General features: G+C 38.3%; 1 protein-coding gene across 1 annotated transcript in view; it reads left to right on the top strand.

Moving 5' to 3' along the window:
* The window catches only part of CDK13 (cyclin dependent kinase 13), a 69,288-nt gene extending 52,604 nt beyond the window's left edge, over nt 1–16,684 (top strand). Inside the window, exons 8-14 of the mRNA XM_061586660.1 lie at nt 605–706; nt 799–876; nt 2,292–2,408; nt 3,511–3,642; nt 6,226–6,425; nt 10,082–10,648; nt 12,430–16,684. Of these exons, the coding sequence (XP_061442644.1) occupies nt 605–706; nt 799–876; nt 2,292–2,408; nt 3,511–3,642; nt 6,226–6,425; nt 10,082–10,648; nt 12,430–13,277 (2,044 nt within the window). The 3' untranslated portion in view covers nt 13,278–16,684. The remainder of the gene's footprint in view (nt 1–604; nt 707–798; nt 877–2,291; nt 2,409–3,510; nt 3,643–6,225; nt 6,426–10,081; nt 10,649–12,429) is intronic.
* The last annotated feature ends 991 nt before the right edge of the window (nt 16,685–17,675 follow it).

Here is a 17,675-nt window from a genome sequence, read left to right as displayed (position 1 = left end):
CCCTGCATCATGCACAATACAATGTTGGGGAGAAGGGTTCTAGCCTAGTTTTCATAACACGCTAATTTCCTATGTGAGGAAGTATCCAATCCTGTGAGCTCCCTCATCTACTTTTAAGTGGCATTTTTCAGATACATGTTTATTGTCTCAGTGAGAGCTCAGTCAGTGCTTTTAGAATTATTTTCTTTCAAATAAGTAGCATAGAGCATGAGGGATCCTATTAAAAAACCTCCATCTTCTATAGACATGTAACATTTACAAATATAAAATGGAGGTCCTGCTAGGCGGTGATCCAGTCAAAGCCAGCAGACGTGAACTACAAGATGTTTTGGCCTCAAACCAGTTCAAGAATAAGTCTTGAGTAACTTGTAACTGAACTAAGAAGATCACTGCAGTTATACTGGCAGTTGATACAGACAAATTGTGGAAGGCAGCCTGTGATTCTAGTGACAGGTACATTGGTTTTAGCTTTCTTGATGCTTTAATTATCTTCTGAGTGGGGTCAGGAGAACTGTGGGATGCTTTATTTATTTTTCCAGTATTTTGGAAGTTACCTCATAGTAAATGATTTTTGGAGAAAATTTAAATTTGTTTTCTTCTCCAGTCGACCATATACCAACAAAGTTATCACTTTATGGTACCGCCCTCCTGAGCTATTGCTGGGAGAGGAACGATACACACCTGCCATTGATGTCTGGAGTTGTGGGTAAGGCTTTTCATATAAACAGATTTTGCAACAAAGTGGTTAAAAAAAAAGAAAAGGTATTGATGAAATTGTGTGCGTGTTTTCCCCTCCAGATGCATACTGGGTGAACTTTTTACTAAAAAACCGATATTTCAAGCAAATCAGGAACTTGCTCAGCTGGAACTGATAAGGTCAGTTGTTTTTTGTGTCATGAAACCTACCTTCAAATAAATAGACACAAATTGTGCGTCCTTTGCTTTCAGTGAAATATGCAACTTGCCATTATTTAGAACAATGAAACTACTTTTGCGGACATGCATGTTTTGGAAGGAGGATTTTTATTTTTCCTTCTCAGATCTTTGTAGGCTTCAGCTTTTGAGTTAGTTAGCTATTGGTTGGCAGCAGCCGAAATAATATTAGCTGTTGCTGCATTTTAGCAGTGAAACAAAATCTTTGCCACAGAACACATTGCATTAGGCCTTCCTAGAGTCACAAGTCTCAGGAGATCTGAATCTTGATCTTATTATGAAATATTGAAGAACATTGATGTTTGTGTGTAAAGACAATTTTCTTGTTGCTACATTCATAAAATAAAACAAGTTAGCCGCTAGATGGCAGTAGAGCATGTTTTAAAAGTAAAAGCTGAAATTATAACTTTTTTGGTCTTTTCAAAATAGCTGTGTCTCTTGAACACTGAAAATGGTTTTAATGCATTTCATTAGCATGTAGGTGAATATCTTAACCACCTTCAGTGTGATATTGTAGTTTAAATAGGCATTAACATAACAAATCATGCTTTTAGCCTTCCCATAGGCATCAGTCTGGCCACTGTGAGAAAGGATGCTGGACTAGATGTGCCATTCACCTGATCCAGCAAGCTCTTACGTTCTTAACAAGTCTGCTGTCATCAAAAATGAATGAAATAATTCAAAAAAATTGAATTATTTAGGTTATTACAAAATTGGACTTTTCCTTCTGTGCTGTAGATCTGCCTATTGTACATTATGTTTGCCTTTTGTAACCTCAAAATATATCAGAGATAGCACAGATCAATCTGTGTCTAAGTATTTCTTGTTGTCCTTTGATCCATAACATGCATTTCCTTGAACTAAACCTCACTGACTTGCCTAGGATCACAACTTTAGATGCAGAAGAGGGAAAACAATGCATAAGACATGCAGTATGCAGTTGTTATTTTTTAAAGGAATAACTTGACATGAAGTCAGTGAGTAACCAGAGTTGCAGTTTCACCAGGAATAACTTGTAGCAGACTTCACAACTTCCAACTTGGGTGATTTGACTGTATTGTTAACATAATCCAATAACCAATATTTTGAGCTCTGCCTCCCCTCCCCTTCTTTGGTATGTTCTGATTTAAATAAGAATAAAATATGCATGTAGCTTGGCTATAGGCTCTGGTCACATTAGGTCTCCTCATGTGATATTACCATCCAAGTTCAGGTGATGTATTAAAGATTATATGGCATCAGATTAAGGGGAATTGTCCTCATCAAATTCTTGTTTTGATTTAGTAATCTTTAGTCTGCCTTTTTGACCTTAAGATCTACATGCCGTCATTCACTTGATTTCATTGTTTTTTATATAGCCGCATATGTGGAAGTCCTTGTCCTGCAGTTTGGCCTGATGTGATAAAACTGGCATATTTCAACACCATGAAACCAAAGAAGCAGTACCGTCGGAGACTAAGAGAAGAATTTGCTTTGTAAGGAATGACCTACTATAGTTTTTCCTACCCCTTAATTGATCTTGTTGAGTCAGAATTTGGCTACTGTTTCATCAGACTATGAAAATTATGTTCAGTATTCCCTTGATGCATCTGCAAATGGCCGAGTTCATGATAAACATACATCACTAATGTTTTTCTGTTCTTCATGGTTTCTATAATCCAGTATATGGATTGTCTGCCTATGTAGTTCCAACTCTCAGAACATCATAGAATTCTAGCCAAGGAGCTAGTACTCTTGTTTCTTTCCTCAAGGGGACGTAAAAAAAAATCTCTGCGTGTTTCAAAAACATCTGAAACTATTTTTAAAACTTCTTTTTTTTGGTTATTTGAAAGTGCCCTTAACTTGTAAAGCAAGGATATTATATAGAGGCAGAGCTTTTCATTCATCCGCCTTCAAATATGAACTGTGCCCTTGGCTACTGTATGCACAGTGTTAATAATACAACACTGGTAGGTTCTTATGGTACAGTGTTTAAAATGGGTGTCACATATTAAGACAATTAGGCTGCTAAAACATTTATCCCGGACATCCAGGGCATATTCAGTGCTAGTCCTACTTGGAGTGCACCCATTGAAAATAATAGACATGACTTATTTAGGTTCACTAATTTTAATGGGTCTACTGTGAGTACACAGTAATACAACCCCCAGTTTATTTTGTGGAAAACAATTTAATTGTGAGAGTCCTCATGCAATCTAAGGTGGCCACCTTATGTGCTATAAGAACTGTGCCTAAATTTGTTCACGTTCTATTCTAACTTGAATTTGCTCTTCAGAATGAGTTGAATTTTGATGAAATATGCAATCATTGTAGATCCAGAAGTTTTATTTATTTCAATTTTCTTTTATGCAGCTCTAGGAACTGCCATTGCAAAGCAGCATATAAATAGAAATAAATTATAAATAGGCTGTCAAACAAGACTGCCTTGAATTCTGAAGTGTATAGGATGGAATCCTAATTGTACAGCATATTACAAATTCAAACTTGCCAAACCAGTATGTTAGAAGAGGTGGTTGAAAACACATACACAAAATTCTGAGAAATGGCATTACTTCACTTTATTCATATTCTTGACAGTATTCCCCCAGCTGCACTAGACCTCTTTGATTACATGCTTGCTCTGGATCCCAGTAAACGCTGCACAGCCGAGCAGGCACTTCAGTGTGAATTTTTGCGAGATGTGGACCCTTCGAAGATGCCTCCACCAGAGTAAGTACCCCTAGAGTTCACTTGCTTCAAAAGCAAGGTTTTAATACTTAAATTCTACCAGCAGACACCCAGTAATACATATGCATTCAGTTCTTCTGCAACTTGATTTCTGTACTATCATCTATAAAATACAATACGAGCATGTCATTGGAATGATACTTCTAAACTTCCTAAAACTTTGAATGGCAGTGTCAGTAAGGAGGGTAGCTTTGGTGTTGATTATACTTAAATGTACACTTTATACATATATCAGTTGTAAGCAAAAAAAAAAAAAACTCAGTCAGATACAGGTTGCTAATGGCCAGTATCCACCTCACTGTCTCTTTATTTGCCTTGCATACATTTCAACCTTTTTATGAATTCCAGTTTTTCTGATTCTGTATTTTGTTGTACGATTTCAGAATGTTAAATTCTGTAGATTCTGTTTGTATGAATACAGATAAACATCAGTGCAAACTAGAGTCAACTAGATTTGACATGAGATCTGTGAACTGTTCTTATTTCACTACTTGACATTCCCATTAGCTACTTTGAAGATGTTTCTTGATTTTAATATTGCAGCACAAGTATATGAAGTACAGATTGCAACACCAGCGTAGCAGTTAAAGCATGATGTGCCATGATTATGACTTTGCAGATTGTTACTCCTATACTGCAGGAATTTACAATGTTTAAAACCTCAATTTAAAAAGTCCAATGATTAGTGAATGTGTCACTAAGCAGTGTTTTTGTATATAAGTAGTTGCCTTCCCTCCCATTGCACATGATAGTTATGTCACTCCTGTTAAGTCTGCCTAGACTTTTTTGATAAATCAGAATATTATGGCTTCAATGCACAAATTTGAAGTGTGATCTTACTGTTCCTGTACAGCTGATATGCAAAATGGCTTTATGGTAAGTATTTAAAAAAGACTTCCTCTTCCTGGTGTGCTCCCTGGCTGTCAGCATTTTTGAAACAGGACAAAATGATTTGAATTGTAAGATGAAAATAGCAATTTTAAAAAGTGACCTGATTTACATGCAACAGTAAACCGCCCAGAGAGCTTCGGCTATGGGGCAGTATACAAATGTAATAAATAATAATAATAATAACAGTAAGCCATCATCTGAAACAAACTATGACTTACTGTGAACAGATTATTCTTGAAGCCAAAGTTTGTCCTTGGCTTATTGCTAGTGGTTGTTTTGGGAGAAATAAAGAAGTGTTGGTTCATATGTAATGCTAAGCCTCTTGCTCTATGGTTTGTTTCCCGGCTACACTCAAGGTGGAATGATTTGAGCAGTTTGCATCAGGATGCTGCTTGTACAAGGTAAGCCATAGTTTGCTTCAGACTGTGGCTTATCATTACATGTGAACTGGACCAATGTGTTTCTTCTGTTTATATGATAGGGAAAAGAACTGATTGAAAAAGATAATGTGCAGGCACACATACATACCTTTCTTTAAGTAACCATAGTGATCTCTAATATACTGAATCCTGAAAAGACAGAAGTACTGTAGCTGGGCGGTTTTCATGACAGGGAATTAGGTGTATGACCGCTCTGGGAGTGGTTGCACCCTGGAGTCTCAAGAGGCTTCTGTGCCTAGGATTGCTTATGCCCAATGTAGGCAGATTCACCAGTCAAAGTCATTCCTGGACTGGGATTGGCTGGCCTTGGTTGTCCATACTGGGGTGACTTCCCATCTGGACTACTGTAATGTGCTGTTTGTGGAGCTGCCCTTGAAGATGGTCTGGAGGCTGCAGCGAATGCAGAATGAAGCTCCTAGGATGGTAAATGGAGCACCTGATGGGACCATGTGTCATTGGTCCTGCAAAGTACTGCACTGGCTGCAAGTGAGCTACTGGGCCCAATTCAAGGTGTTACTACTAGCATGCAAAGCCTTAAATGGCTTGGGATCCAAATACCTAAAAAAAGTACCTTCTGCAAAATCAACCTTTTTCCCCAGGTAGCAACCTTCTTGGACCCTATGATTGGCAGGTGAGGCCCCTCTACTGGGGACTGCCTAGTTGGCGTTGACCCGTGACAGGCTGTTTGTGGAATGCCCTCGCTGTTGAGGTGCATCTGTTTCCCTCATTGAAGTTTGGGAGGAATTTAAAAACTGGTTGAGATAATATTTTAAACTGTTTTTAGAATGCTTTTAAAAAAATCTTTTTATTATTGATGTGTTTTGCCACCCTGGGCTCCTTTGGGAGGAAGAGTGGGATATAAATTGAATGAATAATGTATCCCTGTCTTAAGACAGAGCTGGTAAAATCATGTTATGAGGATCATCAAGACCCTCGCTCTTCAACTAATTATAAAGATCAAGGATTAACTGAGCTTGCCACTGAGATACCTTACGCATTCAGCTATTGGGTGATAGAATTTATACCTCCTCTCTCATTGCTTCCAAGCTCCTTAGTAGCAAATATTATCCTGTGTTGTATTCCTTTCCTTTGTCAAGAAACAAAGGACATTGCAAGCCAGTGCCACAAGCTTGAGAGCTCTTCAGTGTTTGTTTCAGTCATGAGGTCTTATTGACCAATCACTAAATCTCGGACGTTGTGACACATTGTAAAGTGATGAATGCTTTCTTTACAGCCTTCCTTTATGGCAGGATTGCCATGAGTTATGGAGTAAGAAGCGCAGAAGGCAAAAGCAGATGGGCATGACTGATGATGGAACTAAAATTCCAAGGAAAGATTTGTCCTTGGGGATGGATGACAGCAGAGCCAACACACCCCAGGGCCTGCAGAGCTCTTCTCAGCTGAAAATGCAAGGCAGTTCCAACATAGCACTTGGTCAGTAATTTCTTACTTGTTAAAGCTATGCACTTGTTTGCTAAATATCTCTCTAGGAGAATGAAATTTAACTTACTTAGAGTTTTGTAATAACTTTTCTACAGGTAGCCAAACAGAGTGTCTGTAGTCATATTCGGCTTAGAACAGTCCTTAGTATTGACTTCACATGCACTTGTTGCAGGAATTGGCACCTTTGGTGACAAGCAACTTATTTACAGATACCTGTAATGTCTTTGTCTAATATGTCAGCTTAATTATCCAGTTTGCTAAATCAGCCTTGAAAATAATTGAGAGGAAAGTGGGATTGTTCACTTTACATTTTACTGTAGCATCACATAAAGGAGAGCTATATACACAATCTCAAGCCAGAAACTGAGAGCAGGTCAGAGGAGATATTGAAGGCGGCAGTAGCCCAGCTGGGACAACAGTAGCGTACTAGGAATTCATTGTCCCTCCTCTTGTGTACATTATCTTCTAGCAGAGAAGATTGCTACAAAAAGTGTTGGTGGGCTCTACATTGTCATCTGAAGAAAACAAGTTATTCTGCTTTTAGCTTCTAGCTTTGTGATATAATATATCCATATGTATAAAACTCCTTTTCGGTGGAAGAGAGGGATATAAATTTAATAATAAATTACAGTCACCCACCATAACCCTTCTGGACTGTTCCATGATTCCTTTCCCTCTATTTTTTATGTGCAGTAATGGATAGAGGGCAAGGTGAACAAGTAATTTCAGGCTTATGTACTCTTTTAAACTTGAGATCAGTAAATCCAGATATCAGGAGAAGCTTCATTTTGTAGGCATGCAAACCTTAATATGTTAGGAGGGCACTTTTGATAACATCTTTATAGATAAGTGGTTTGGATGACTGCTAAATAAAAATGCAAATTGACCTGAACAGTGATCTTGGTGCATGGTAAAAACTGAGTTTGAGGCTACTTCTACCTTTCTTGCCTTATGCACATTGAGAGCATTTTGAATATTGCAACAAAATACTTCCTAATAAATAGTTCCCTTAACTGACATATTGATGTTTGTGTACCTCAGCACCCAGAACCATGAGACTTGTACTCTTTTAACATATTTTCTTTCCAATCCCATTATACAAACTTTTCTTTATACTCCTCACTAGTGACAAATCTGCAATCAAACTACAAATGTATTGTTGTTGGTTCATACTAGCAGCTTATTCTGATCATTCTGACTATTCATTCCACTCTAAAACATGAATCTGAATGACAAAGAGGTGTTATATACATTCCTTACAGCTTGGGAGGCATTTTCTTATCTATATTGTAAGAACGTATTCTTCACAAAACACAAACCTTACTGAAAATGTCACTCATTTATTGCCAGCTTTAGATATTTATTCATATGTATTGTTTCTCTTCCCCAGAAATTCAATTTTGCTGCAGCCCACTTAAAGAAAGTGGGCCCATGAAAGATTTAGCATAGTGAATCCCTTTCCCCACCCATACTGTTCATGCAGATTTGTGGGGTACTTTTTGGCTCAAGGTGCACTTTTCATTGTGTAATTTACGGTGACTTGAAAAAGTAATTATACCCCTGACCAATGTTCTCATATTACTGAATTACAAATGGTACCTTGTAATTTTGTTCTGTTTCAGAACATGTTTCAGTTTTTGATGTTTCTTACAAACATTTCCCAATATAAAACCAATGTCATCTTACAATAATTGATTTTAAGTTTCAGTATTTCAATATAAAATATCATACAGAACAAAATTACAATGTACCATTTGTAATTCAGTAATATGAGAGCATTTTCTGATTCTGATTCTGAATATGAGAGCATTGGTCAGGGATCTGATTGCTTTTGCAAGGCACTGTAAAATGTAAATGTAAATTTAATTTTTAGGTCGCCTGTCTGGCCGAAGCCACTCTAGGCGACATACATATCAAATTTCAATAAAATACAGTAAATACAATAAAATACAATATAGTCAGCAGTAATAAAACAACAGCATATACAGTACAAAACAACGGGCATTCAGTATGTAATTAGCCCATCCCGGTGGTCCCAAAGGCCTGTCCAAACAGCCAAGTTTTTAAGGCTCGGCGGAAGGTGTCTAGGGAAGGGGCATGCCGAAGATCAGACGGGAGGGAATTCCAGAGAGTGGGGGCTGCCACCGAAAAAGCCCTCTCTCTAGTCCCCACCAATCTAGCTGCTTTTGTTGGTGGGATTGAGAGAAGGCCTTGCGTGGCTGATCTTGTCGGGCGGCATAATTGGTGATGCTGGAGGTGCTTCTTCAGATACACTGGGCCGAGACTGTATAGGGATTTAAAGGTTAACACCAACACCTTGAATTGGGCCCGGAAAACTACTGGAAGCCAGTGTAGATTAAATAATACTGGCGTAATATGATCACGGCGACAACTGTTTGTAAGTAAACGAGCCGCCGCATTCTGTACCAGTTGAAGTTTCCGGACCGTTTTCAAGGGTAACCCCACGTAGAGCGCATTGCAGTAGTCTAATCGAGAGGTGACCAGGGCATGTACTACCAGTGGGAGCTGATGAACAGGGAGGTAGGGTTGCAGCCTACGTATGAGGTGTAATTGGTACCAGGCTGCCCGGCTCACTGCCGAAATCTGAGCCTCCATGGACAGCCTGGAATCAAGAACAACCCCCAGGCTGCGGACCTGGTCCTTCAGGGGTAATTGTACCCCATTAAACCTACACCTACAAGGATGTTCTCCTAGAATATTGTCACAATTTTTAATCTGTGCAAGGTTCCCAAATTTCAGCCAGTTACCACTTACCATTTTCCTTCTGGAAACAAAAAACCACTGGGGGACAAAAACATATTGGAATCCCTGAGAGCAAATTTTAGTGTGTAATTTACACTTAAGTACACTTTCTAAGACATTGTTGCAAATTGTCACCTGTACAAGGTCCCCAAATTTCAGCCAGTTACCACTTACCATTTTCCTTCTGGAAACAAAAACACCCACTGTGGTTCAAAAGTACCCCAGAAATTGTGATGTTTACTCAATATGCAGAGAGAAGAGGCCAATGTATGCTGCTCAGAAAAATTCTACCACCTCTGAATAAGTGTTTTTTGGCTCAAGGTGCTTTGGTATTGTCAAACACACTTGTGCTGACATCACAGAAAAAATGGTCTCTGGGGAACAAAGTTACCCCCACTCTTCCATTTGAAATTTTATTGAGGTGCAAATATACCCCAAACATGACCAATGTGATTGTTTTGCCCAGTCTGCATGAGGGCTAATACTTTTTCAAGTGCAGTTTACAATTTTATTTCATTGCTCTTGTTGAAAACACATCTGTGCTGGTAAAAGCAGATACAGATCTGGTTCATGTGCTTCAGGTATGAGAGGATGAGAGTAAAACGTTCTGCTTTAATTTAAAACAAACCACAGTTCTGTGTTGCATCTGGATTTGGGAAATTGTGGTTTGCTTAAAGTTACTTTGGTTAGAACCACAATTCCCAGTTTGGATGTAATGCAGAACTCTTGTTTGCTCTAAAATGAAAGCAGAAACTTTCATTCTTTTTCTCTTGAGGCTCATTATGCTGTTCTAAGATATGGTTTAGATAATCATCTGAACAAAGTTGCTGTCAGTGAATTTTGCTTCGGACCTAACATATGATCATGTTAATTTTGTTCTTTAGTGAAAGGAGGCAGCGGTCAGCCGCTAAATCAAAATGAAGTGGCCATTCTCCTAAACATGCTTCAGTCTAAAACCAGTATTAACATGGCACAATTTGCTCAGGTGCTGAACATTAAGGTGAATCCTGAGACTGAGCAACAGCTGAATAAAATAAGCCTTCCAGCCGACATTTTGGAAGCAGGGGAAAAACAGACTGAGCAGCAGCAGCAGCAGCAGCAGCTCCCACTGCCTCCCTCACCGGACCAGGAGCCTTTAAAACAAACTGCAGCCTCTCAGCCTTCTGTGCAGCCTGCTCAATTGACCCAAACGAAAGTTGACACTGAGGTTGCTCAAGCAGCTGTGCAGAGTGCATTCACAGTTTTGCTATCTCAGTTATTAAAGACTCAGCAAGTGAAGCAAAGAGAAAACTTGTTAGAAGAAAAGGAGAATGGATCAGGAAATGAGATGCCATTACACCCCAGGCAACCTCCAGAGCCAAGTACTCCAGCATCTGGTGGCAACTGGGAAGATGCAGAATCTCCAGCATCCATTTATCCCCATCTTATCAAATCATTATATGCATGTGCAGGTATGAGCCTCTGGCATTGGTTTTACTTTTTGTGTGTGCGTGCTGTTGCTTTGCCTATCAAATCTAGTTGAAACGGATTATGTGTAAACAGTACAACAGTTCTGTAATGAAAACTGGCTTACATCTACACAGGCCGTTTTGATTATTGTTAGTATAGCAGCGGAAAATTGGGAACTGACAATGCTACCTTTACAAACTGAGGTTGGATTACAGTAGGATTTTTGGCTTTGCAGTATGGCATGGGGGCTTATTCAGTAAGCTTTTGACTTTCCCCTCACTTTCGAAAATGGTTTGGCATGTGGCATGGGTGGCTGCTGTTCATTCAAGCAAAACATGTCCTGAGGACCCTTGGGCCTGCAGTGAATGAATTTTTGGATCCTGGCCTGGATGTAGTCTGTTCTGTTCCCATATGCCCATTAGCTATCAGGCCAAGTTTAAGGTTCTTGTTTTGGTGTACAAAGCCTCATTATACAGCTTGGGACCAGGATACCTGAAAAACCATCTTATCCCTTATATACCCAGTCGATTAGGAGGTGCGGGCCTCCTACACTTATCATCTTATCAGGAGGTCTGTTGCGCACAACATAGGAAGCGGACTTTTAGTGTAGTGGCACCTACCCTTTGGAATTCCCTCTCCTTAAATATTAGACAGGTGCCATCTGTTATCTTTTCGACACCTACTGAAGACCTTCCTCTTTTAACAAGCATTTTAAGTAGGAACCTTATCCCAGTCTGCGTCAGGGTTAAGAACTGCTTTTTAAGATGTTTTAAAGCTTTTTTAAAAATATGTTTTTAAAGATGCTTTGTTTTAATATATTTCAAAGTCTGTTTTTAAGGTGTTTTAGAGTGTTGTTAGTGTTTTTGTCTGCTGCCCTGGGCTCCTACTGGGAGAAAGGGCGAGATATAAATTTAATAAATAAATAAAAATAAGTGTAGTCACAATTGAGTGGTACGTGAATAGCAAAATGTACAACTGTTGACAGTATATTAAAATACAGTAAGGTCTTATAGTGATGCCTTATAGTTACTCATTATAAGATCCTCCGTGGCGCAGAGTGGTAAGCGGCGGTAATGCAGTCGAAACTCTGCTCACAGCTGGAGTTCGATTCCAACGGAAGGAGGAAGTCGAATCTCCGGTAAAAGGGGTCAAGGTCCACTCAGCCTTCCATCCATCCGTGGTCGGTAAAATGAGTACCCGGCATATGCTGGGGGGTAAAGAAAGGCTGGGGATGGAACTGGCAATCCCACCCCATATATATGGTCTGCCTAGTAAACGTCGCAAGACACCACCCTAAGAGTCGGAAACGACTCGCACTATAAGTGTGGGGACACCTTTACCTTTATAGTTACTCATTAGAATGCTATTTGGTATTCATTTTCTTGCTAGATAGTGTGAGAAGGTCATTTATTTTCCAGATACCAGGCTTGATCCAGACAAATTTAGTAATTCTTTATTTCCATTGATTTCAATTATTTATTTATTTGATTTATATCTCGCCCTTCCTCCAAGCAGGAGCCCAAGGCGGCAAATGAGGCTTTAAATCTCATTGATTTTAATGTGACTACAGCATTACTACATTGTTCAGGATCCGACTCAATGCACAATATGAATTATGTATTTCTGTGATGAAAGTTACAGGTTTATTTATTTATTACATTTATATACCGTCCCATAGCCGAAGCTCTCTGGGCGGTTTACAGCAATTAAAAACAAATATACAAATTTTAAAACACAAAAAACAATTTAAAATCTCATTATGAATCCTTTAAAATCCATTTAGGACAAGATGACTTGGATAGGCAATTGGAGATGAGGCCTCAAACGCCAGAAGAGCGACCTCGCATCTTGCCCCCAGACCAGCGCCCCCCCGAGCCCCCAGAACCACCACCTGTCACTGAAGAAGATCTTGATTATCGGACAGCGAACCAAAACATGTCTTCAGTTAGTAGCTCTTCAGGGATGGATCCTCATGCTGGAGTGAAAGCAGCTCTTCTACAACTGCTTGCTCATCATCAGGCTCAAACAACTGAGAAACCAGCAACATCTAGTGTGGATTTCCAATCCAGAGACTCCTTTGTAGCAGGTCCAGATTATAAGGATAGTTTTGGATCATCTACATTCTCTTCTGCCCACTACAGCAGTAGTGATGGAATAGGAAGTGGATCATCTGGGACACTAGAAAGGGGAAATTTTGTTGGAAGTTCAGATGTTCAACCCTTGGAGAACTACAATACTGCTTCTTCTCACTCTAGCGGTGCCCCTCCACCTCCTACCTTTTCAGAACCATTTCATAGTTCAGTAACTGGTTATGGAGACATTTACCTCAACACCGGTCCCATGCTCTTTAGTGGTGATAAGGACCATAGATTTGAATATAGCCATGGTCCCATCACGGTTCTGAGTAACAGTAGTGACACATCCACAGGGCCTGAAAGTACTCATTCTTTGACCTCAAAGATGCAGAACTATAGCTATGGAAGTAATTTACAAGAACCCCCTGGCAGTGTTAGCCACATGCATGGACAAACGTGGACTTCCCCTGCCCAAGGACCTGGATACTCACAAGGATACAGGGGGCACATTAGCACATCAGTAGTCAGAGGACGAGGCAGAGGATTGCCATATTGAGCATCTGTTTCTTTTTCCCTCAGGCACATCATTTTTACCTGGAAAGACTTTGTAGCTGTGATTTCAAAGCAGCAATCCAACAGACTTGAATAATGTTAATTCAACAGCTTTATTTTTATGTGGAAAGGGGTCTTGCATATGATAGGAAAATTGCTTACAGTTCATGCTGTTCTGAGAACCAGATAATTGATTGTACATCTTTGCAAATTCTAGCTATAAATTTTATATTTTGGCAGTTAAGTCGATGCTAAATTTAGGGACATCAGCTTTTTATGGCACATTTTCAGATCTGAACTATGCACACACTTGTGCTTTTTTTGTAAGTTTGGACCAACTTTTATGTAAAAATTTTACAACAATCAAAGCAGGGCACTGATTTATTTGGTATTTCTTTTTACAAAACAACCTTTTAGTCAAAAAGTCACTGTCCGTCTTTGCACTGCTTTCAGTGTTATCTGTGGAAGGTGTTCTTTGTGCTCATTTCAGACAATAAAACACAGTCTTTCTTGATACAACAGTTTTATACATATTTGGGCATTGATTTGATTTACTTTCAAAATCATTCGTCCAGTAAAACATCTTGTCCATCTTCCCAGCGTTTGTATAAAAACTGTTTTACTTGAATGGTAAGTGCCTTAACGATGTAAGCTTAAGGTCTGAAGAACATGTCATTAAATTCAAAAGGCTGTTTGAAGGTACTTTGTAGTTTGATACAAAGATTTAATATTTACTCTACATTGGTAGTAACTTATGGACAAGGGGGTAAATGGCATTCTTACAGGATTCTCATGTGCTGTTAGATAAGTCAAATTATGAAACACTTAGCTTTATTTTCCACCAAATGACAACTATCCCCATAATGAATTAAGTGAAGTAATATGATAATGTGCAGACAGTAATGAAGAAAGATAGGTCTCCTTCCATTTTCTGTAAAACCTCTTACTCTAATTCCTTTACCAAATAAAACTTAGTGTCCTGTTTTATTCAAAATAGTCTTTTTATTAAAATAAAATGGAATAGCATTTTGTTGTATCAAATTAATAACTAGTTTTGTGTTGGAAAACTGACATTTGCTTTTCCCCACATAATTTGCTGCAGAATGTAACCCAAGTTACATAACCAGCATTTAATGCGATGAACTTAATAAGCAGTTAAAATATCTGGAAACTGGGACTGTGCCAACCAATTCTGTATTAAAGTATTCCACTAACTTGCTACTTGATTTGAATCTGTTTTGAAATAATTTCATCACATGTTCAACCTAAAAGCAAAAAATGCTTCCCAGAAAATACGATTTTGGCTTCAAAGATGATGCTTTACACAGTATAAATTTGTTATATGAGAATAAGACTAAGCCAGGACACCACTAGGCTTCCTGCGTACTAAGATGTTTTTAAGTGACTATATTGGAAAAAACAGTTCCCAAATGATTATCCAGTTGATAAGTCAGTGCACATGTAGCTATTTTCTAAATATGTTTCTATTAACAGAATTACAAATGTAGTCTTGTCAGTTGTGACTTTAATCTTTTGGAAGCAAACATAACATACTTTGCTTCAAATTCTTTACTCTTGATTTGAGTGAATATAGCATTGTAGGGTGTCAAATTTGTTGCAACTCCCTTGTAAATATGGCATTGGTCATCCACAGTATCGTATAGAGAATCCTGACTGAAAATAAAACAGCTAAAACTGGAAGATACTTAATCTTAACAGCTTGTTTTGACATTTCATATAGAAGATGCTGGATTTGGAACAGATCTTCCTAAATAAGTCAGATTAGTAAAAGTCTACTCAAAAGTGAATAATATCAGCAATATCACTATGCCAAAACTTAACCAGCTTCTACTCTACCTCATCCCAGAGACAGTTTTCATCCATGTACAATCTAGGAAAAGAAAGAATAGCTTGTATCTGGGTGCACACTTGAGTGCTTTTACACTGGGGCTCCCCAGATTTGTTTTTCTGATTGTAATTCCTGGTGCTGCATTGGAGTCCATTCCAGATGGCTTTCGGACATTGACATGACTTTCCTTTAGACACATGGTGGAAAGAAGCCTCAGAAACTCCAGATTAGGTGGAACATGTAGCTTTTTAAGCTCCTATAACATGTATCCACTGCCCTATCTAATGCTACAGAGCTAAAAGGGATTTATATTAACAAAGTTTTAAAATTGTATCTAAATCAAGCTGGGCTGCTCTTCTTAAAATCCCAAACATAGACTAAGGCCAGTTTCTTCAAGTAAAGGGTTCAAGGCCGCCTTGATGATGGCCTGTTCTTTTGAATATGCTACTATAAATCTGTTGGAAACTCAACAAGATCAATTCTGCTTCACTAAGGAGGCAAGTGATGTAGAGAGACATGCTTTGAAGATTCAGTTTTTTTGATGTAGATCAAGATGTCTACAGGGCAAATAAGCCAAACATTTTCATACAACAAAAGCTTTATAGGACCTATGTAGTTGATAAAACTACCTGGTCAAGTGTTTATGTCAGTGCTCTTCAAACGTTTCTAAATCTTAAGAGAAGGTAAGTGAAAATAGTAAGTGTGCTACAGAGTGCCAACAAAAGCAAGTGGTAAAGCTTTCAACACCAAGGAAGCAATCTTTTCCTGTGTTCAAGGTAAGTGTTCAAGATAGCCATGGACACCTGGAAGGGACAGTTCCTTTGTCTTGGGGATATTTTATGATATTTTGAGGACTGTTAATTAAAATCCTTAGCTTTTAAAAACCTTAGCTTAAATATAAGTAGTACATATTTCTTGAAAAACACACGGCTGACATACAGACCACCACACCATGGTTATGTTTCACACTGGATTTTGAATAGTATATAACAAGCTTTAAGAAAAGTAATGTCATAGACAGTCCACAAATACTTGTTTTTAAGGCTAACTTTAATAACTGATCAAAGGGGGAAATGATTAAATAGGAGGGGGGGTAACAGCAAAACGAGACTGTTGGCTGTAAATGCTAATGCTGGAATTAGTTAATATTTTTTTAAAAACCTGAATGAGTTTCACATATATCTCAGTGCAGTAGGTCTAGAAGCCTGAACTGAAAGGGAAGAAATTATATCCTTAATTAAAAGGCTGGATTTCTTGTATCAATATTAGCACAAGCTGCTGGTTCTGAAACTATTCTTAGTGAATTTTGCCTCTGATGGATATTAAATTACATAAAATAAATACTGTCAAAATATAGTTTGGAATCATTCTGTAACAGCACTTTTTGTTAGTTTTTAGAAATTAGGTGAAGGCACGTAAAGGTTAAACATGAACAAAAATTAGAAAAAGGGGCTTACCTTGTGAGTTCTCAAGGCATAAAAATGTAGTGCTTAGGTGCTAACATGACATCTATGCCAAAAGTCAGTTTTCTCCGTTTACCTAATTTGTATAAATGTACTGAGAACTTGTAAATAAAATAATTTAAATGTTTTAGCTGCCTTTAACTCCCTTATTCAATAATAGGGGGACTTAGGCTTGGATCCTTAGTTTTTGGAAGGACTTTCAGCTTATGGAATAAAACTTTCTGTGAGGGAAAGTCTGTGAACAGAATGAAAATGTATATGAATAAATTACAACTGAACATAAGGCTTCAATTTTTACATTCTTCAATCAAGCCAAAAGCATACTTCTAAACTATATTGTTAAAACTACCCGTATACATATTTCTAATTGTATACTGTAAATTATCTGAACCTTTTTTTATCAATCTGGAAGTAGAATTTAGAACTTTTCTGCAAATACAAGCCCCAAAACTTCCAAAGTATGTATTTCCAAATACCGTTATCACCACTGGTATGGTATTGTAAAGGCTTTTGGCTTGCCTTCAGCTCCCAGCAATTAATGAGGCTTTTATTTGTCAGTTTAATCTGCTGTATAGTAGTACCAATGGGACAGTAGTTATTTATGAATCGCCTTTTACATGTATTTAAAGGTAATTTATAAGCAACTTGAGTTGAAAAGGATGCAATACTTTTTGTTCTTTCCAAAGTTTGTTTTTCCATAGGCTCCCTTCCTTAAAGACACAATAGAACCTCAGTGCTACCTCATTTTTCTGTAATCTACTTATTACTAGGGCAAGAGTAAACGCTCCTAGGAAAACAGCCATTGTTGTTAATTATGCTTAGGAATAAATATTTTGGGATCAACTTTCTTTGTGTACCAAAAATCGAACTGTTAAGGTGTATGTCTTAACTTCCATGCCATATAAGCCAGGGAGAAGCAAACCCTCCCCAAGATTCCACTGATTCTGGTGGTGCAGAGTTTTTTCTTTCAAGTTGACACAACACTGGGATGGGGGTGGGGTTTAAACCTCTACCCACCACTCTGTTGGGGATGCAAATTGCCCTCTTCTTAGGGTAATCAGTGATCATTTGAGGAATGGGAATGCATGCA

This window comes from Rhineura floridana, chromosome 10 (assembly GCF_030035675.1).
Source record: "Rhineura floridana isolate rRhiFlo1 chromosome 10, rRhiFlo1.hap2, whole genome shotgun sequence".
Classification (NCBI taxonomy): Eukaryota; Metazoa; Chordata; class Lepidosauria; order Squamata; family Rhineuridae; genus Rhineura; species Rhineura floridana.
This window is presented reverse-complemented; position numbering and strand designations above follow the sequence as displayed.